The 22,529-nt window shown below is 34.6% G+C and overlaps 1 protein-coding gene across 1 annotated transcript in view; it reads left to right on the forward strand.

Annotated features, from left to right (window-relative positions):
- Window positions 1–1,066: 1,066 nt before the first annotated feature.
- Window positions 1,067–22,529, forward strand: part of LOC106478061 (elongation of very long chain fatty acids protein AAEL008004-like) — a 35,851-nt gene continuing 14,388 nt past the window's right edge. Inside the window, exons 1-2 of the mRNA XM_013938573.2 lie at window positions 1,067–1,189; window positions 6,262–6,362. Coding sequence (XP_013794027.1) covers window positions 6,302–6,362 — 61 coding nt within the window. The 5' untranslated portion in view covers window positions 1,067–1,189; window positions 6,262–6,301. The remainder of the gene's footprint in view (window positions 1,190–6,261; window positions 6,363–22,529) is intronic.

Genomic DNA, 22,529 nt, shown 5'->3' on the forward strand with positions numbered 1-22,529 from the left:
AGACACTGTGAACCACGTATTGCCGTTATGACAGTGTGTAAACTAAATACTGTACTACAGAAATTATATCACTATAGATGGTAGAGGACATGGTATGGTTTAGTATCACATGTAGTATTAAATACGAATATATAAATAACTTGATTTTAGTTTTTATTTTTTACTTTTATTTACAGTATAAAAAATGATCACTGTTCTGTATAATATATTTCCAAACTACATGTAAATGTTATATTTTATTTATGTAGATTACTTGTAAAATAAAATGGTTTTCAGTCAAATGCAAACTAGTTGTTATGGTGACATCATCAGTAAATTATGCAAATTAGTATTATCGAATGTTCGAATCGAAACTTCGTTCCATTAAATGTTAACGACCTTTCGAAGGTAAAAATTTACCCTTCGTTACAACTTTATTAATTAATGAGTGGATTTTTAACACGATGTTATTAGTTTTGAATCCCAATGAATGGTTTATTTTAGGTATATAAACATAATGCATGTTTCATGACCGACCATGGGGTTTTATGAGTATTGGTGAAAAAAACATTGTCATATGTTTAATGATGACAGTGTAAAACTGTATTATTTTACATGGGACGATAAGATGAAGTGATGACAATGATAAGCGCTAATAAATATGAACATGTAGAGATGCATGTTTTCTTTCTTAATCTGATGACTTGAAAACACCAAAAAATACAAAAACAGGTAACATCTGACTCGCTAAATCCCTTTTTGGATTTATTCCTCCTCCTTCTCTTCCACCCAAGATTATACAAGTTCTTGAATAAAATTGAAAATAAGGAATTTATTCTGCTTTAAAGATGTTAGCAATACGTCTCCGTTAATATAACACATCAAGATCACCAATTCTGTTTTATTCAAGGTTAATGAAGACCTTTCTTTCCTGATTAAAATACATGATACAATCATGCCGTAAGCTTTTCCAATTAAGCCACGCCTCGTAACAAAGAATGACACCTATACTAGCCACTCAGAAGGTTTAGCTTCTGAGCTAAGATGACGACTAGTTAAGTGTACTGCAAGACCAAGTTATTTTATACAAGGTATCAGCCAGAGCAGCAATTTCTGACAGAGTTACCTTCCATGACTTAGTGCCCTACATTTCTAGAAGTGAGCGACCTACTACAAGTTTCAAACTTCGAGCAGCTCGCAAACGAAAAAGGTGAGTTGCTCTAAATTCAGTACCACGTAGAAAAAAGTTTCTGGTGTAAACTTCTGGAATAAATCATTTACTAGCTCAAACCTTGTTAGTGTTTTAATCATTGCTTATATTTATAGTAGTTACTAATAGCTGGTATTCCATACAGGTCATTTTCTTGTTCATTAAGTAACCATAGTATTCTTTACAACTATACGCTGTATTCTCCTCCGTAAAAAGTAATACAGTCACGTTCAGAATCAAAGACTTTGTTTTTTTTCTGAAAATTTGAATTTTCTGTTATTTTCGCTTGAATGTGGCCTAGCGATTAGCGTATCAGATGGGGGTTCCGAAGATTTTAGATTCGAGACGTGATGTTACGAAAGAAGTTTTGTACTTTCTACTTTGATACGTTATAAAACTACAGTCAATCCCGCTATTCGGTTAAGTTGTCGCTTTAGGCGGCGGGGGGTGCCGACTTGTTGCCGTTAGCACTCAAAAATAGGGACTACTATGTCCAGATCATAGGCCGTTTTGCCATATTGTGAACATAAAATGTCGTTCAGAAGAGCAAACATTTTTATATTCCCCCCAAAATAAAACTGTATAGGATAGAATTGTTTGCCAAGGATGGTGTCACGTGGTTTGGTGAAAGCTGGTATTTATTAAAACTGTAGTGTTAGGCTGATCAGGGGCTGAGTTTTGAATAGGAAGAAGTACGTTTCTCATCACACTTTCTTTTGGTTAAACGTGGACGTTAATTACTAACCAGGAAATGTATGAAAGACAGCAATAGATCAAGGTTCTCTGTATTAGGTTAATGCGTAGGAATTAGTACTGTTAGTACACAGGAGTTCGCTCTTTTTCATTATATAGAAGTTTGTACTGTGTATATTGTTGATATATAAGATTTAGCGCTATGTATGCTATTAATTATATAGAAGTTGACACAGTGTCTAATATTAATATACAGGAGTTAGCACAATGTATATTATTAGTATATAGGAATTAGTACTGTGTATATTTATAGTACACAGGAGTTAGCGCCGTGCATATTATTAGAATATAGGAGTTATCATTGTCTATATTGTTAATACATGGTAGTTAGCACTGTGTATATTATTATTAATATATATTAATTAGTATTGTGTATATTGTTATTATATAGCAGTTAGCACTGTGTGTATCGTTAGTGTATGGGTTAACACTGTGTATATTTCTAGCACACAGGAGTTAGCACCGTGTATATTATTAGTATATAAGAGTTAGCACTGTGTATATTTCTAATACATAGGAGTTAGCATTGTGTATATTGTTAATACATAGGAGTTAGCATTGTGTATATTTCTAGTACACGGTAGTTAGCACTGTGTATCTTTATTAGTATATAGAAACTAGAACTGTGTATGTTGTTAGTACGTAGGAGTTAGTACTATGTTTATTGTTAACATATAGGATTTAGTAGTGTTTATTGTTAACACATAAGAGTTAGTACTGTGTTTGTTGTATCACTTTTACGAAACTATAATAGTATAAGGCGAAAAAATAAACCTATAATTGTTTTTTTAATTATTTTGAACTGATTATACCAAACAAAGATTCTTCGATTATTCTACAAATACTACAGGTTTCACAAGAAAAATAACCATAATTTTTTCAAAATGATGTGTGTGTGTGTGTGTTTTGTTATAGCAAATCACATCTGTCGTGTCCACCGAGGGGAATCGAAACCCAAATTTTAGAGTTGTAAATCCGTTTTTTTTAAATCTGATGTTGTACTTACTCATTTTGTTTTCTCTGAAGCTAAGCACAAAGCTACACAATGGGCTGTCTATGCTCTGACCACTACAGGTATCGAAACCCGGTTTATAGCATTGTAAATCCGAGGACTTACCGCTGTCCCACTGGGGAACTTAAAATAACAAATAGTTAACATTAAAGAATCTCGCCGAGTGTTCACAGTAGTTGACAGTGACGAATCTGCCACACAAACATGTATAATAAGTAACGTGTTATGAATATAGTGGGCCCGGCATGGTCAGATGATTAGGGCGCTCGACTCGCAATCTGAGGGTCGCGGGTTCGAATCCCCGTCACACCAAACATGCTCGCCCTTTCAGCCGTGGGGGCGTTATAACGTGACGGTCAATCCCACTATTCGTTGGTAAACGAGTAGCCCAAGAGTTGGCGGTGGGTGGTGATGACTAGCTGCCTTACACTGCTAAATTAGGGACGGCTAGCGCAGATAGCCCTCGTGTAGCTTTGCGCGAAATTCAAAACAAACAAACAAATGAATATAGTGTTAAGAACTTATTAGTGTAGGTATTTTTATGTAAAGTGATAAGAATAAACATATAATTAAAAAATAAGAACTTAACATCATCATCTGTAAGTGGGCGAAAATTGCCATCAACCATAAAATAATAATATGAAAATATCATGTCTTAAAATTCAATCCAAGCACGCGCAAAGACGAAACATACAGAAAATAGAGGGGCGCTCGGAAGAGAGCATACTTCCGCTACGCGACGTTGACCATATTCGGCTCTCAAAATATACAAAAAGGTGTCCGTATGCCCATCGTTATCAACGGACACACACCATTTTTAGCAGGACACTAAGTTTCACTAAAATCCTATCATTTTTGTCTAAGTTATAGTGCAAAAATAGTGTGAAAAAGCAGTCCCCACGTTAATAGATAGGGATTTTTGTGGCCTTGACCCTTACCCTTCAAAAATTAATCACTTCTAAGTTGGATCAAACTACAAAAGCATACCAACTTCCTTTGATTATGTTCCTCGATCATACATAATCAAAAGCGGCTCATCTTCCTTCCTTTGATTATGTTACTCGATCATACATAATCAAAAGCGGCTCATCTTTCTTCCTTTGATTATGTTACTCGATCATACATAATCAAAAGCGGCTCATCTTTCTTCCTTTGATTATATTACTCGATCATACATAATCAAAAGCGGCTCATTTTCCTTCCTTTGATTATGTTACTCGATCATACATAATCAAAAGCGGCTCATCTTTTTTCCTTGAGCGCGAAGTGAAACGAGAGGCGCCAAAGAAAAGGGCACCACGTGACTAATGGTAGGATGAGAAATAAATTACTATAAATTTACGAACGGCTTTCGCAAGTATGGGCAGACCGAAGTTATCATTCAGTCTCCTAGAAGTTGATCTTTCCTGTCCCGTATCACTTGCATTGAAAAGTAAAATAAATAGATAAATAAAACAACTTACAAAATAAGAAAAGAAAAAGAAAACACCTAAAAAACTGCGAGAATGGACGGGAGATAGAGTCACGTGAGAGCATGTCCAAACCGTCCTTGAACGTGATTAATGTCAGTTAACGTGACTGAATAGTGGAATTTGATTGCCACTGTTATAAAGCACCCATAGCCCAAAAGTGCAGAATGCAGTTCAATTTTATATTTTGGCGGTAACGGAACGTGAATCACGAAACCTCGGCTTCACACTCTGACATGCTAATTACTGGCCGGGCTCGATTTGATTAATGACCACTCTAGAGGTGAATGACATGGTCAAACATGGGGGAAAATTCATAAAAAACGTTTTATACAAACCAAATCGTCGTATTACGTTACATTAACTGTAACCGGTTACACGGCTTCAGATAGTTTTGAAGACTATCGTTATTTATTCTTATGTTATGATTCATGAAACATATATTTTACAAACAAAGCAAGTTCTACTTCAGTTATTTAATATCTAAAATGTAATTTTTCTGAGATTATTTGAGACTCATAGATTGTTTTGCTTACAATTCAAAGCTCAACATGATTTTCATAATATTGGTTTGCAACATGGTTTTAAAATGTATCTGAACGTTTCTTCTAGTTGCGGGCCGTTAGACCTGCTACATAAATATAACGTAAAATGTTATCTTGGTTCAGGGAGTAAGAATGTAAATAGAGCAGAATTATACTAAGTAGCCCTGCGTGGTCTGAAGGTTAGGGCGCTCGACTCGCAATCTGCTCTCCTCACTGAATATTCTCGTCCTTTCAGCTACGGGGACGTTATAATGTGAAAGTCAACAAAAAAACGTTTCATTGGTAAAATGTAACCCAAGGAGTTAGCGGTGGCTAGAGTTGGCTAGCTGCTTTACCCTAATTTATCACTTTGAAATTGTGGTTAGACTGGCGTGAAATTCAGTAAAACAAACAAACAATGCTACTAATAGGAAGGAAGAGGTACAGTGTGCACCTGACCTCCTCGGATCTCATGACCGAAATCACGACCATGAAGCCACTTCTACTAATAGTTTAGCTTTTCTCTTCAACTTTATCACGGTATCATTTATGTTCCAGTTGAACAGTATTTTAATTAAGGTTATTAATACAGTTATACTTGTCATAAGACAGTTAATTTTATCATAAGACCTCAGTATTAAGTCTATTACATTTTTGAACAATACATTCATTATATCGTCCCTTAGGGATTTTCAGGAGTTAGAAGAGTGTATAATAATAGCATTCCAGCCACACTATATTTTTCTATATCCATTGCCGATGACGCGTTTCGCTCAATCTAGAGCTCTTCAGACGGGAGGGGACAAAATAAACACATAGTAATTAATAGTTATGGCCGAGTTTTATTTTACGATGAACTGTATAAAAGAAATGGTTACATTTGGCTGAAAGAAAGTTACTTCAAATGACTTACGATGCATATATTTGAGGTTATACACACAGCTACACAATGGACTATCAGTATGGAAACCCGATTTTTAGTAATAAGCACGCATACTTATAGCTGAGCCATCGGGGTCCGATTGGTATGTATTTAATTTTATGATATTTCTACGATAAATAGTTTTAAATTGTATGATTTTTTTAAAATCAGAAATCGTTTAGTTGAGTAAATATATAAATCTTAAGATGTTGTTCTTCTTTTTTTCATTGTCTCCGAGTGTTTAATAGAAACTGAAAATATTTGAAGTAATTATTATCTTTAGTTCGCTCTCAGTTTGTTCTATATAAAACCTTTATATTAATAGCTTTATATGTATATATAATTCAAGATAATTAAATAAATATATATATATATATGGTGTCTTGTAACAGATTTTTACAAACGCCACTTGATGTCACTTCAAGAAAAACTATGTTGTCCCAGTATTTGAAACAGCCAGTCTACTGGTACGACTGGATGATGTCAAAGGGAGGTAAGTCTGCTTGTATTTATTTGATCTTTTGTTTTTAACGTACTATTACCGTGACACTAGAAGGGTCTCCTAGATTTACGCTACCCAGTGATCAAGATTTGCCTCCTAGATTTACGCTACCCAGTGATCAATATTTGTCTCCTAGATTTACGCTACCCAGTGATCAATATTTGTCTCCTAGATTTACGCTACCCAGTGATCAATATTTGTCTCCGAGATTTACGCTACCCAGTGATCAAGATTTGTCTTCTAGATTTACGCTGCCCAGTGATCAATATTTGTCTCCTAGATTTACGCTACCCAGTGATCAAGATTTGTCTTCTAGATTTACGCTACCCAGTGATCAAAATTTGTCTCCTAGATTTACGCTATCCAGTGATCAAAATTTTTCTGGCTCATTAGAATTTTTATTGTTTAATTATATCAAAGTCAACCGACATTTTTTAATGAAATTAAATATTTTATTGAAAAAAAGAAGATATTTTTCTGGTTTACTTTACTTTAAGGAAACAGTTGTAATGAAGTATAGGTTAAAACCGGATGCTTTATTAACCATAAAAACTACCTAAATATCGGGCCGAAATTTCGATATTTGAGCTAACCCTCTTTTTTTCAAAAAATTTAGTCTTGACCATAGTCAACTTTCTATATTAATAAAGCTATTCCGTTTATATTCAGTCCTCCCTTTTCACAGTCGTGAGTGTCAGTTTATCCAATACTAGAAACCGGGTTTCGATACCCGTGGTGGGCAGAACACATATATTCCGTTGTGTAGCTTCGTGCTTAATAACAAACAACAAGTTTATTCAATATTCAACTTATTCTCTGACATAGACACTTTGGCACTTAAATATCCAGATAACATTATATGATGCTTTTTTTAGACTTGGAAAGGTTGATGTCAAGAAAAGGGTAAGATAAATATGTGTTGAACAAAATAAATAATTTTGTAGTTAATTAAAAAATCATAAATGGTGCTCATGACCTTGGTAATTTTTGAAATAACTCCACGAATACTTAATACTTCTTTTACAGCTCAGGTGTTACAGCGGCATGTCTACACACTTATACTACTAAAAACCGGGTTTCGATACCCATGGTGAGTAGAGCATAGATAGCTCTTTGCGTAGCTTTGTGCTTAATAACAAACAACAACAACAACACTTCTTTTGATCTGAGAACATAATCATTTGTGAAATGTTTCAGGAAATTATCTCTTAAAAACATTTCATGTTGATGAGTTTTGTTTTATAATATTTCTACGAAAAATAATTTTAAATAATAAGCGAGATGTAAATAGTTATACTGTGTGTATTTAAAAATAAAGCTGGCACCGGGAGAGTTGTTTATCTATAAACATGTCAGTGAAAGAGTTGAGCTAGTATTTATGGGTCACCCAGTAACTACCACAAGAAGTCGTTTTATCGTCACGTATTTGAACAATCAAGTTTGCCTGGTTTACATATTATTTCAATGAATAAGGAGTTATCCTTGCGAAAAATCACAATTCTTCGGCAGTTTCCAATCTTCAAGATGTCAAACATCTACTCATCCGACTTATCCATGGTATCAAAACATATATGGCACGAAGACCATAAGTTAAGTACCGAAATAACAGGCCATTCATAGCTACAATTAACATGAATTAATAAATAACTCACAAAACCACTACAATATTGTGGAGAGAAATACATAGTTTAATTACCTTATGAGCCAACTCTTGGACCAGTCTTGTCTCTGATCGAATAGTTGGCGTTGACCGTCACTCTTATACCGCACTAACAGCCCTAAAGTGTGGAACAAGTATTTTGCGGTAACCATTGGATATACAATCCAAGGATACTAAACATTAACTACCCCCGAACCGATCTTACTGCATCAATTACGTTCAGATTGTGTGTTAATATTCACCAATGGTTCAGCAAAAAATGACCCGTTGTTGTTTTTTCTTCTGGAGCAGTATATATTAATTTCTTTCGAAAACAAACGGATTTTTTCTTTGTCTGAATTAAATAGCTGTGGTTTCTTCAAGCACTAACCCAATAAGTTTGTTGATTCGTCCGTATACTTTGTTTCATGACCTGCTTTAGTAGTTTTCAGAAAAAACAACAACAAACAAATACAACAATGTTAGTAATCACATTTGTTTTGTTTTCTTGTTTTGTTTTTGTTTTGTTGTTGTTGTTTGCAGCTATGGCAACAAAACACTATAATTATCTTGGAAAACATTACTTGTATACTTGAGGATTCTTTAACTACACAAACAACTAGCATTTCCCAATCCTTATTAACAATGAATATAAAATTTATATTTTTAAACAAGGGTAAAATAGAGCTTTTTTTCGTGTTACATCTCTGACACTGGTATGATTATTAAAACTAGCCAATCTGTAATTGATGTTGAACATATATATATTTTATTACCATACGTATTAAACTTTACGAGAATACTGTTACACAAACTCCTTAATTCCACTAAGAGACTGGGATTGAAATTAAATTAACACTTAGTATTGGCAGAACTTGGTTAGTGCAATATATGCTCATTTTAACGGATTTTATAGAGTTTAAGAATGAAAAAGTCCCAAAAGTAGAATAATGGCTAGAGCACTTTGCTTTGTTTAAAAATACTCACAATATCAGCGGTTGACTCTCTTTTTTGTATTTGTTCGTAGACAAACTTTGTTTCCATATTAATGCTTCGTGACTTTACTAGGTCAGTTAAAACGAACACAGATGTAGCACTCGATAAGTTCATCCAACTCCGTTGAAAATTTACGCACTTATGTGGAAATTAGCAGAATATTTGCCACGCACACGGTAGTTTCAGTTGTACAACAGTAACGCATATCGGAACAATGTGCACTAGATTTAGTGAAGTTGAGGATCGATATCGCGGCCAATGACACGGAGCTAGACAGTATGTTGACGTTTTAATTCATGGCGATGGGAGATAGTAGGGACGGGTGATAGGGGCATTAAAAACTTTGATTTAAAACTCAAAACAAGTAACGTTTCGTCCTCCGTAGGTCATAATCGATCAGTCTGCTTGTATTTATTTGATCTTTTGTTTTTAACGTAGCATTACCACGACACTAGAAGGGTTTTCTAAAGATAGATATATATAATCATGACTCAAAAGGGTTCAAATGATGTTACTTGTCTTTTAAATACACATATCAGCCGTCTCTACTATACATTGCTGTTGTAATTTCTTATTTACAGCAGAGTTTATTATGTATTCTAGTTCTCTATAAATTATAATTCATGTAGAACTCATAATAATTTGTCTACTCATTTTATGTGTAATGTTTCACGAGCTAAAACAGTGGCGCCTGTCACTCAATCGTATTTAGCGCGTAATGTTTTGATTGCCTAAGTAATGCAATATAGAATCTCTTCTTATTATCATGTAATCCTCAATCGCCAATAGTGACAAGTGCATTATCAGTTTTTTATCTGCCCAAGTTAACTGTCTCTAAATTAACTGCAACGTTCACATTATTATATACAACTTATATGAATAGTAACAGAGTTTCGTGGTGTGTTAATTTTCTACCACGTGCTGAAAGTTCAGCACTTGCAATCAAGAGGGATGTTTTTGTTGTTCCTCAATACAAGGACGTCATCTGTCACGTGTTTTTAAACTTGAACTTAACCTAGAATTTAGGATAAAGTACAGGTGCAACGTTCTTTATAGTTTAATTGTTCATCGAGTCAGCGGGCTGGGATTTAGTACTGCTAGTAATCTCTCAGACCATCAGAACCAATATGAAACTAAGAATTCATCGAGTCAGTGGGCTGGGATTTAGTACTGCTAGTAATCTCTCAGACTATCAGAACTAATATGAAACTAAGTGTTCATCGAGTCATTGGGCTGGGATTTAGTACTGCTAGTAATCTCTCAGACTATCAGAACTAATATGAAACTAAGTGTTCATCGAGTCATTGGGCTGGGATTTAGTACTGCTAGTAATCTCTCAGACCATCAGAACTAATATGAAACAGCAGTATCGCAAGTAATCAATGAAACAGTCAGAATATACTAGTGCCACGAGTGAAATTACGCACGAGACTGAAGTTAAGGTAAACGTTTCTATGACGCAGTACCTAATATCCTCACAAAGGTTGATCAGTGCGAGCCTACACGTGTATAGCTCGAGAATTAAACAACTAGCAGAAATACCTTCCCTCCGGGCTGGTATAACTGCTAGTTCCTGCGGAAAGCTATTGGGCCTGCGGTGTTTTCTGGAATCGTCTGACTGTTCTACAACAATGTACTCATAGTTGACAATCAATAATGTTCACCATCAATTAGAAAATAGTTTCAAAATAAGTTATCATCACAGCATTACATCAGAGAGTAGATTTTATTGAAGTGTTTCTGTGTAGACGCACTTATCAATGAAAGTGCCTTGCTTTTATGTTGCAACACTCATGAGATTTTCACTAAACAACAACAAACAATTTTTTAAAGTTTGTTTTTTGATTGTTTTATATTTGAAACTTACTCCTGTTTTTGTAATGTTTATTGGTTGAATCTGAAACACCATTGGAAATTTCAATTGTTATATTTATTGCTCAGCTATAAAGATATTGCCTAGTTGTAAAAATATTACCCAGGTATGATTGGTGATGATCGGTGCGGTAGTTTTTGAGATCCGATTTTCGGACGTAAACATCGCAAGCTCCATTATAATAAGATATTCTTCATTCGGAACTTATGCAACAATTCTGCACTAGCTTGAAAGCGGACAAACTTTTAGGACCGTTTAACATTATCGGCACAATTAGTTAAAACTTGAAACTTTTCGATTTACACTCTTAAATTGAAGCATTTTCACTTCAAATTTGTGTTCAACATGCTGGGGTTGACGTATGACGTATTAATATGAAGCGTGAAACGTCATATAAAAATCATTAATCAAATCTGAATAAATTTTTGATTGGCTTAAACAAAAAAGTTTTTGTTTTAGAGCAAAACCACATTGGAAAAAGCTGCTGTGCTTACCGCGAGGGAATCTAACCCCGGATTTGAACGTCGTAAGTCCGTACATTTACCACTGTCCCACGAGGGACATAAGCCAAAACAAAGTCAATTTCGGATAATCTTAACACTTTACATCACTTTCCAAAAGGTAAATAAAGGCTCATGTTCTTTTTTGGGATTTTTTTTTTGAAGTTTTCTGTGCTTAAAACTAGGAAAACATTAAAGTTTAATTTAGTTAAATAAATGAGATGTAATTTCTATGGATATAGAATAACTTGTGTATGACACAAAAAAGTATGATATCATGAAACGACATGTTTGAAGATATATTTAAAGTTTGGGGAAAAATAAAGTTTTCAGCAATTATAAATGAATTATTTTAGCTGGTAAATTACCCAGCGTTTAAATAGTTAAAAAATGTTGAAACTTGATGAAATTCCGAATGATTTATTTTGCTTGTGTAAATAAATTATAAAATTATATTAAAACAAACAAACAAACAAATTTTAAAAGTAATAAAGTGTTGTAACTGGTCAAATTCTGTTTGTTTGTTGTTAAGTACAAAGCTACACAATGGGCTATCTGTGCTGTGTACATTGCAGGTATCGAAACCCGATTTTAATCATCAGAAGCCGTTATGAAGGTTTACGTAAAAATTCAAAACAAAACACAGCTCCTTCCCTCATTTGGTCTTGACTCCAGAATCTTTGCCAGCCTACTCTCAAACTGGAATTCCTTTAGGCAGGATTAGGGTAAATTAATCTATGAGACCTTGAGCGTGGTTAAATATATCAATCGGAAGGGTTTGTCTTTCTGAGTCCAAAACTGTAATTATATCTCAAATCGGTCAAGAGATGACGGAGCTATAAGCTAAAATTCTGTACTTGATTAAAAAAAAACAAAAAAAACAAATTCAGAGCTGTTCTATGAACCACTATATAGCGGCTAGAAATGATAAATACGACAATATAATGTGAAATTGATACTTTATAAAGTTAAAGTCAAAGGTGGACTCTGTTTATTGGGTTACACAAAGTACACCAGTTGACGTTTGGACATACAATACAGGAATTACAAGAGGCCATGACAACAGTATCAACACTTCTAGCAATGTGGAAACTGAAACCGATGTTTATTCTATCTGCCTTTACGACATGCCTATGAAGTCACTTGACTCAACACACATGAATTTGGGTGCATTTGATTTGCTTCAACTGGTCTCGATTGTTTGTTTTTGAATTTCGCGCAAAGCTACACGAGGGCTATCTGTGCTAGCCGTTTTTAATTTAGCAGTGTAAGACTAGAGGGAAGGCAGCTAGTCATCACCACCCACCGCCAACTCTTGGGCTACTCTTTTACCAACGAATAGTGGATTGACCGTCACATTATAACGCCCCCACGGCTGAAAGGGCGAGCATGTTTGGTGTGACGGGGATTCGAACCCATGACCCTCAGATTGCGAGTCGAGCGCTCTAACCAAACTGGCCTCGAAGCCGATATCTATATAAAGTGGAGATTCTGTGGAAAGATTCTGGCCTGAGATTGGCCTTGAAACACTTTGATTCGATAAAATTACGTAATCACGGCTTTCAGACTGAACACAATCGATAGCGATGGTGGTCTGTAACATTGTTTTTATAAAATGCAATTAACTCTCCGTAACAAATTAAGTTTTATATGATCTTGATGTTTTTTATTGTCTAATTTGTATATATATATTCATAATAACTGTAGTTTGAGTTACTTTTTAAAAATTAAATTAAATTATGTTCCCTTGTTTCGGCAATTTGCGGTCAATTTTAAGCACGTTGACCATTGCTTACATCAAGAAACATTTCATAAAAGCACGGAAGATTTAATTTTCAACCTTTGCAAAGAAATAAGCACGTTCATTTTTGTCACCATGGGTACCGTTACTTTCATGACATGATAAAAACGGGGATTTTCAACTTGGAGCGCACCTAATGCGACATATGGGTTAAACGACCAGGTCAGAAATACTAAGGGTTCACAGGAAGGGAAGCCAGTCATCAGTACCCACTGCCGCAAAGGCTTAATTTTTGAACCAAATCGTGGGATTGACGCTATTGCTTTTATAACGTACCCGCAACAGTAACATCTTGGCTCTAACCTTGAACTCTCCCATTTGCAGTCCAGCTCGTTAACCAATAATCCCAGATATCATATTTAAGACTGAAAAGTCTATTTCATAAAATTGTTATCAAAAGTTCAAATCTTACTCTCTTTATAAGATTAGTTTTAAAGTATTATATATATGCTCTAAATGTTCTTGTCGAATGTTAATGTTTTACTATTCAATTCAATGTAACAATCTTACTACAGGTTAATAAATATTTAAATTTCTAAATCATAAAAAGAGTGTCAGCAGTTAGGTAGGCTTAGTAGCAAATGAAATATATAGTTCGACCTCTATCCTAATAAGTGTACAAGGAAAAAGTTGGTTAAAAGGAACTCCTTTAACTTTCATGCCTAAAGGCGTTAAAGAAATTGATATTTTCTTTGCTTGCGTCTATTTTCTGGACTTTGTAGCCTTATCTGTTTTCTATGTGAAGGATATTTTTGTGTCTTCTTCGTTTGAGCTATGTTGTAAAGTGAATATTTTAGTCGCTAGGGTATAAATGTCTCTAACAAAACTTTAGTTGTTGTTTTTCTTCTGTTTAGGACCAAATGTGTGCGTTTAGTTAAACATCTGAACTGTAAGAAAATACCTTGAGTAAATGATATATACTTAGCATACCAATCATACAGTGTAAAACGTATTGGTTTTGTATATATTGAGAGAGCTCACGAAACATAACTTGTATATATATATATATATGTATATAGTAGGAACCATGTGTGTGTGTGTATATATATATATTCAACTTTATTTTTTATGTAAATTACTTATGTAAGGTGTATACGTGTGCGTACTCCATCGAAATTTCTTTACAGTATTGGTAGAGCACGTAACTCGAAGTAAGTCAAGTCAGTATGATAATATACTTTTACAAAGGCTTTTATTTCCCGGTGGGACAGCAGTAAGTCTTCGAATTTACAATGCTAAAATTAATGGTTCGATTCTCTTCGGTGGACACTGCATGTAGATCCCTACGTGGCTTTGCTATAAGAAAATACACAAAATAACATAGAATATTTCAAGTTATTATTGTTCTCTATCACATGCGTTTTATGAACATTTTACATGAATTTCTATATAAAAATAAGATCAATATTTATCTACATTCCTTTTATTGTGATAAATTAGTGATTAGGAATCACTTCCTTCTGTACAATTATGATTAAGTACAATAAACTATAGTTGGTACGGCCAAACTTGCTGTAAAATTCTTATCAATACTATAAATGTAGCTACCGCTAATTTTGATTCCATTCATTGAAGTTACACACTCAGTCCTTTATTGTCCGCACCGTTGTTTCACATCTAAGGTGTTTTGACTAGATTGAAATAATTGGCTTTCTTTGAGCTAGTTATTTACCAAAATTCTTATAATAAACACTAAGTTAGAAAATTATATATTAAAATATTCCATGATAACATTTTTCAGTGACCAGTTAAATGCAAGTTTACGATTTTTACATGTTTTGTGATCGCAAACAGACTTGTTCTAAACACATATATATGTTCTTATTCTTTATTTGTAAGATTTTTTAGTGTAGGATTTTATTTAAAAAGTTTTTTCTTCCTCACTGTGATATCAATATACTGTATTTGATATTAGAATGTTACGCAGACAATATTAATACTATTCATAATTGACCGAGCGCTGTCCACTGGTTAGGGTCCCGTCACCGCACTGTGGGATCGTGGGTACGTTATAAGAACAACAGTCAACTCCCACTATTCGGCTTTACAAGAGAAGCCCAAAACTTGGTGATGGGCGGTGTCGACCTGGTGCCTTTCACTACTCTATCACTGCCAAATTAGCTGGCGTAAATAGCCCTCGAGCAGTTTTAATCGAAATTCAACAAATAAATAAGCTAGACAGAATTTTATACTTTATAAAAACAACTTACATAATGCCTCTGACTTCCGGGTCCTTGCTCCAGACCGATGGCAGAGCTTACCGAGTTCTCCCAGACTCCCCTTCCTTTTAGTCTCGTGTGTTTGCTTCCGCATTTTTATTTAATGTGTGAGTGTGCAGGAGATGGAAGGTTCTAAAAGAATTCTGCCTAGAGCCACACAAGATCTAAATGAGGTGCGCTTGCTGCCACAATAAATCATTCAAAAATGGTGAACTGGTTTTGGCCGAACATATAGTGAGCTCAACGAAAAGATGCATTTTGAAATAGTTTAGGCCTCTATTAAAGATCAGCAAGGTAGCATTAATCTCCGGCTATGATATTACTCCATATCGCAGTAACGATATATTATTAACAAGTAATAATTATAGTGACACTTATGAATTCACCTTGAGCAACGTATCCCTTATGGTTGTTGAATTCGTTTTTCAGGCCAGTTCCTGAAGGAGTGTCGTGTATATGCAGGGAAGAAGGTAACCCTGTAGCCTATATAGGATTACCTAATTTATGTGTTATCATAGCTCCTACCTTACCGTTGCAGCTTCCTGTGTTTAGTAAACGAGATCCTTTGGAGGTAACTTAAAAAAAATTACTCTTTCGCGAAGTATTTGAGAAATCGAATCTGTTATAGTTCTACGTGTTGTCCGTGCTATATCTGTTATATCCCGGCCAGTCTGATGGGTGGAAGGCCTAGTCACTACTGGATTTGTTGTTGTTGTTTTAGAGCATAGTCACATTGGGTTATCTGCTGTGTCCACCGCGGGGAATCGAATCCTGGATTTTAGCGCTGTAAGTCCGTAAACTTACTTCTGTCCCACCGGGAGACAGTATTGGATATGGCAGATGTAGTGTAATTGACATATTATTACATTCTTCTCTACTTTCATAATTTATTGTAGTTAATCATACCCGTATTTTCCCAGAATTTAGATTTTTAAGAATTATTTAAATAATAATTTCATTCTGAGTTATAATTATTTAAAACCAGCGTCTGGATTAATGAAATGGTGCTGAAAAGGCAACCTGAATAGGTTAGGTTTTGAAGTTAAGCACAAAGCTACACAATGGGCTATCTGTGCTCTGCCCACCACGAGTATCGAAACCCGATTTGAATATGAAAAAAATAAACGGCTAGAAAATAAGAATTATTCGTAATAATTATTTGATAAAACAAAACACCGTTCACTGAGGTCCACATTATTGGGTTTCGATACCTGTGCTTGGCACGGCGCAGATAGCCCATCGTTTAACTTTGTTTTTAACTACAAGCAACAACTACAAATCACACATATAGCTTGTAGGGAACTACAATGATTTACTACGTGAAACATGGAGTCTATACATTTACTTGATAGCCCATCGTTTAACTTTGTTTTTAACTACAAGCAACAACTACAAATCACACATATAGCTTGTAGGGAACTACAATGATTTACTACGTGAAACATGGAGTCTATACATTTACTTGATAGCCCATCGTTTAACTTTGTTTTGAACTACAAGCAACAACTACAAATCACACATATAGCTTGTAGGGAACTACAATGATTTACTACGTGAAACATGGAGTCTATACATTTACTTGAGTAAAGTATGGCTTTAAATTTTAGACCATATAATAGTCTGGTTGTTATACACAGATTGACTATAAAGAAAAATCCGATGTTTAAAGCTATTGTATTTCCAAAACTATTTGTCCTAGGGGAACAAACTTTCACCAGAGGCACGTTAAGAATCATAAGTTTTATAAATATACAAACTAAAATATAGTCGAGTTTTAAAACGACTATCTACAAGTTTTCGCTATGTATAAAGTTCTGTCATATTTCTAATTATTTAGAACAATTTATTATTAGATATAGTTTCGGAAAAATAACATCTACGATACACAGTACTGTAAAACAAATTAAAAATAACATCTATGATACACAGTACTGTAAAACAAATAACATCTACGATACACAGTACTGTAAAACAAATTAAAAATAACATCTGCGATACACAGTACTGTAAAACAAATTAGAAATAACATCTACGATACACAGTACTGTAAAACAAATTAAAAATAACATCTATGATACACAGTACTGTAAAACAAATTAAAAATAACATCTACGATACACAGTACTGTAAAACAAATTAAAAATAACATCTACGATACACAGTACTGTAAAACAAATTAAAAATAACATCCACGATACACAGTTTCGTAAAACAAATTAAAAATAACATCTACGATACACAGTACTGTAAAACAAATTAAAAATAACATCTATGATACACAGTACTGTAAAACAAATAAATAAATAACATCTACGATACACAGTATTATAAAACAAATTAAAAATAACATCTATGATACACAGTGCTGTAAAACAAATTAATAAATCTGATTATATCGTAACAAGTATAAACAAAACACAAAAACCAAACAAATTACTGAAACTTTTACTGCTGTTTCTAGACGTAGAAGTAGCACTACTAAATGAATTTACTATTAGGCTTAAATTTTGGCCTCAAAACCTAGTTCCACAACTATTTTATATATCACTGATGTGATGTAACAAATCTGTGAAAGTCGGCCTACTTTTTTATGCTGATCACTGAACAACAAGACAACATCACCTAAGAATTCAGTTTTTCACTGTCTATTGAGCTGTTAAGTCGCGCGTGGTCTACTGATTAGAGTGCGCGAACTGTGAATCCGAGGATTCATGGTCCGCGACCAGTTGATGCAAAACGCGCTCCACACTTTGGGATGGTGGGTGGGCTATAAGAGTGATGGCGAAACTTTATATTCACAAATTTCAATTGAATTCTTTACCTGTCAGGAGTTCTACTTTAGTGTATACAATTGTCTAGAATCCAAAAACTATAACCAAAGGCTCAGGATATTAGAACAAGCTATTGCCACACGTAAACAAAATCAAACTTCACAATGTCTTAAGAAGAAACGTCATTGTTTCTTTTCCTTAACGAAAAGCTACCCAATGACCTGTCTATAGTCTGTTCACTGCGGGGAATCGAATCTCAGAATTTAGTCTGTAAACTTACCGTAGACCCTTCGAGGTACTAAGAAGAATGGGACGTATTTATTATGGATTCTAACCACTTTTTGGAGTGAAACTGACTTGATATCTGCTTAACAGATTGAAGAATTATATGGATATTTATACGGTTGTAAAAAAGAAATCATTACACTATTAAAGGAAAAAAAGTACGGATTTGTTTGTAGGTAATCACAAAGCTACAGAATGGGCTATCTGTGTTCTGCCCACCAAGGTTATCAAAACAAGGTTTCTAGCCTTTCAAGTCCGCAGACATACCTCTGTACCACTGGGAACAAAAGTAATGAAGCACGAAACTATTGGTGTAAATCCCAAAGCTCTTTGTATTTTTTGATTTAGTCATCTAAGTTTGCTTCTTTGCTACGTAATAAATATTATTGTTTGCAAAACACTAAATTATATGTAGAGCGATGTAAACAGAAGACTACGTGTATGGTTTGGAAGCAAACTGTAGAGACTTGATTTGATGCAGATTTAGAATTCAGATGAATGAACAATCGTCACGAGGTTCATTATGTTGACAAGAGTTTGTATGTATGTATAGCTGCTTTTGCTCAGTATTGTTTCTCAGTTGACGTACAAGTTTAAACATATAATATGTATGTATTCTTATGTGTTAATATGCTCATAACGATTTTGAGTTCCTTTTTCTTCTAGAAAAATCTATCTTATGATGTAGTTAGATTCAACTCGATGTTAGTTCGAGTAGGCTCGCTAGTAGCTAGGTTCAGTCAATGTTAGCTCGAGTAGGCTCGCTAGTAGCTAGGTTCAGTCAATGTTAGCTCGAGTGAACACGCTAGTAGCTAGGTTCAGTCAATGTTAGCTCGAGTAGGCTCGCTAGTAGCTAGGTTCAGTCAATGTTAGCTCGAGTGAACACGCTAGTAGCTAGGTTCAGTCAATGTTAGCTCGAGTAAATTTGCTGAAAGTTCGATTAAACTTGATCTTAGTTCGAGTGAACACGCTAATAGCTCGGTTAAACTCGATGTTAGTTCGAGTAAAATCACACGTAGCTCGGTTAACACGATGTTATCTCTAGTAAGTTTGCTGAGAGCTCGGTTAAAATTAATGTAAGAAATATTTATAAAGAAGGTAAAACTGAAGTTTAACAAATTCAAATCCACAATCAATGAAAGCTAATACACCTCGATTCCTGAAGGTCTCATTTTCCATCTCACTGGTTATTAAAAATGGAATTTTGAGCGGCCTTAAACTACGCCTCAATTCGACCCTTACGGCGGTTACAGCGAAGATAGCTCACTCTGCACCATAGCGCTTAAAAAAAAACCCAAAAACTTGAACTATGTTAATAGACTTATACAAGACTCAGAATCCATTAATGAACAATCTGTGGTTAAAAGTGCTGAGTGTTTGAATGTGTCAAATTAAAATGCTTTATATATATATATATACTAGCTGGAGTACCTGCCCCCTGGACGGAAATTATGTAAATTCATGATTAATGAAAGAATAACGAAGGACATTAAAAGTTGCTTCCCTTATATTTAATTGTAAAAAGAAACAGAAAAACGCCCATAAAACTGCAAATTTGCATATATCTCCGCATGGACCAATATGACAAATTTGGTGAAGATCCATCAACAGGGGGCGAAGTAGTGGAAAAAACGCAAAATGCAAAACCGAAAATTTGTATGTGTCTTTCCATGGACCTAATGAGCCTCCATCCCAGTTTCGGTGAAGATTCATCCACACCCTGCGAAGTAGTTACATGGAAGTACAACATACAGTACTTTTATATATGTATATAGATATACAGAAACAGGAAAATTAAATTTCAGTTTCGAGTCTCACCTGATCTCAGTTTCACTTCACAGGACGATGCGACACATCATGTATCCTTTACGTACAATATATACTAAAAAAAAAAAAAAACCTAAGTTAGCGCAGGTAACATTGGCGATTTTAATCCTGTAAAACAACTTTCACATAAATCCATTTAAGAATAATTTACGGTTTAAGAACAACGATTAAAGTTTTGTGTCTATCGGCTGAGAGGACTGGGTAAGGGGGGATATTTCTAGGAAATTTCTTACTGCGCCTTGACACTCGGATCGGATGTATTTTTCCCCCATTGTATTAAATTGCACGTTACATTTAGATTCAACAAACTTAATTATTATATATTTTTCCCGGAAGCAAACCTTCGTTCGTCTATAGATGTAACCATAGAAAGATAGTTGCAATGTAAAATGCTTAAATAGCTTTACTGCAACGAAAACATGATCATTTGAATGCAACAAGCGAAGTTTGGACGTGCTTTGATCTTCTTATCATTAAAAGGTTATTATGTCATGGACAGAATGCTACTTTTCCTGTTTGCTCAACCCAGGAAAACAGAGGGTGTAATAATATATGTATAAAATTATGCTTCTGATAGAAGTTCTGGTTTCTTAGATTATTATTTTTTAGCTGGCTGCAATATAACTAAAAATATTAAAAAATTATAACCTACTTTTATAAGTTTATCAATAGTGTCTTCTACAACACTTGTTAATAGTGTCTTCTACAACATTTGTCAATAGTGTCTTCTCCAACACTTGTCAATAGTGTTTCTACAACGCTTGTCAATAGTGTCTTCTACAACGCTTGTCAATAGTGTCTTCTACAACACTTGTCAATAGTGTCTTCTACAACATTTGTCAATAGTGTCTTCTACAACATTTGTCAATAGTGTCTTCTACAACACTTGTTAATAGTGTCTTCTACAACATTTGTCAATAGTGTCTTCTACAACATTTGTCAATAGTGTCTTCTACAACACTTGTTAATAGGAGAGAGTTTATGGTAGAAGATGTATTATTATTTCATCGTCCAAAGTATCTGCCTGCTTATGAATTTGGATCATGATTCACTAGAACATTTTTATGTCCGTTTTCAGGCTGTGACCCGATAAACCCAATCGTGTCGTTATTAGGATTTCTAGGTCACTCTGACGTCACGGTCCCTACACGTTCGTTGGTTAATGTGAAAGATCCAGCAAAAAGTTTATACCTAGCTACAAATAGCTTGTATGAGAAGAGAAATTATTATTGCTAGTATTGTTAAAATTTGCATGACTCATTTCGTCGGATTGTAATATAATTATATTACAAGTAAATAATTTAGAAGTACACGTTGACTGAAGCTCTCTAGCGTCGATTTCTTATAAAGTTGTTTCTGACACGTTCTAAGAGTAAGGGTCAAATCCCATGCTCTATCTGATCAGAGTAGCCTAAGAGTTTGCTGTGAGTGCTGTTGAATGGCTGCCTCCCCTTTAGTCTATAAGTTACAAATTAGGGACGACTGTGCGCAGATAGTCTTTATGTAGCTCTGCGTGAAATTATAATACATTAATTCACAACTACTTTTAATGAAACATAAACAACTTATAACCGTCGAAGATTATCACAAATTTCTACTGAATTCTTTATCTGTTAGTAGTTATCCTTTAACAAATAAAATTGTATAGGTTCTGTTAAATAGAAGGAAAAACAAAGATATATTTCTCCTACTATATTTATTGTGGCTTTATTTTCTCGCGCCCGTCACACCGAACATGCTCGCCCTTTCAGCCGTGGGAGCGTTATAATGTGACGGTCAATCCCACTATTCGTTGGTAAAAGAGTAGCCCAAGAGTTGGCGGTGGGTGGTGATGACTAGTTGCCTTCCCTCTAGTTTTACACTTCTAAATTAGAGACGGCTAGCGCAGATAGCCCTCGTGTAGCTTTACGCGAAATTCAAGAACAAATAAACAAACAATTTTCTCGCGAAATGTGATCTTAGAACGTTAGATAACCGAAAAAAAAAGCGGAATCCTCAATAGCCTCGGCAATTGAAAGCTTTTTAATGCAGGATTAGAATAAATTAATCTATGAGACCTTTTTCCTTTTTTTTATTTGTGTACGCCAGCAATGCCAAGCGTGGGGGGCTCGCGGATACCCGATTCAATTTTATTATTTATTAGAATCTATACCAGCCTACCCTCAAATTGAAATTTGTTTACGCAGGATTAGAGTAATTAATATCTGAGATCTTGGGTGTGTTCAAATACATGAATCGAAAGGGTTT

The sequence above is a fragment of the Limulus polyphemus genome, unplaced genomic scaffold (genome assembly GCF_000517525.1).
Source record: "Limulus polyphemus unplaced genomic scaffold, Limulus_polyphemus-2.1.2 Scaffold176, whole genome shotgun sequence".
NCBI classification, from domain to species: Eukaryota; Metazoa; Arthropoda; class Merostomata; order Xiphosura; family Limulidae; genus Limulus; species Limulus polyphemus.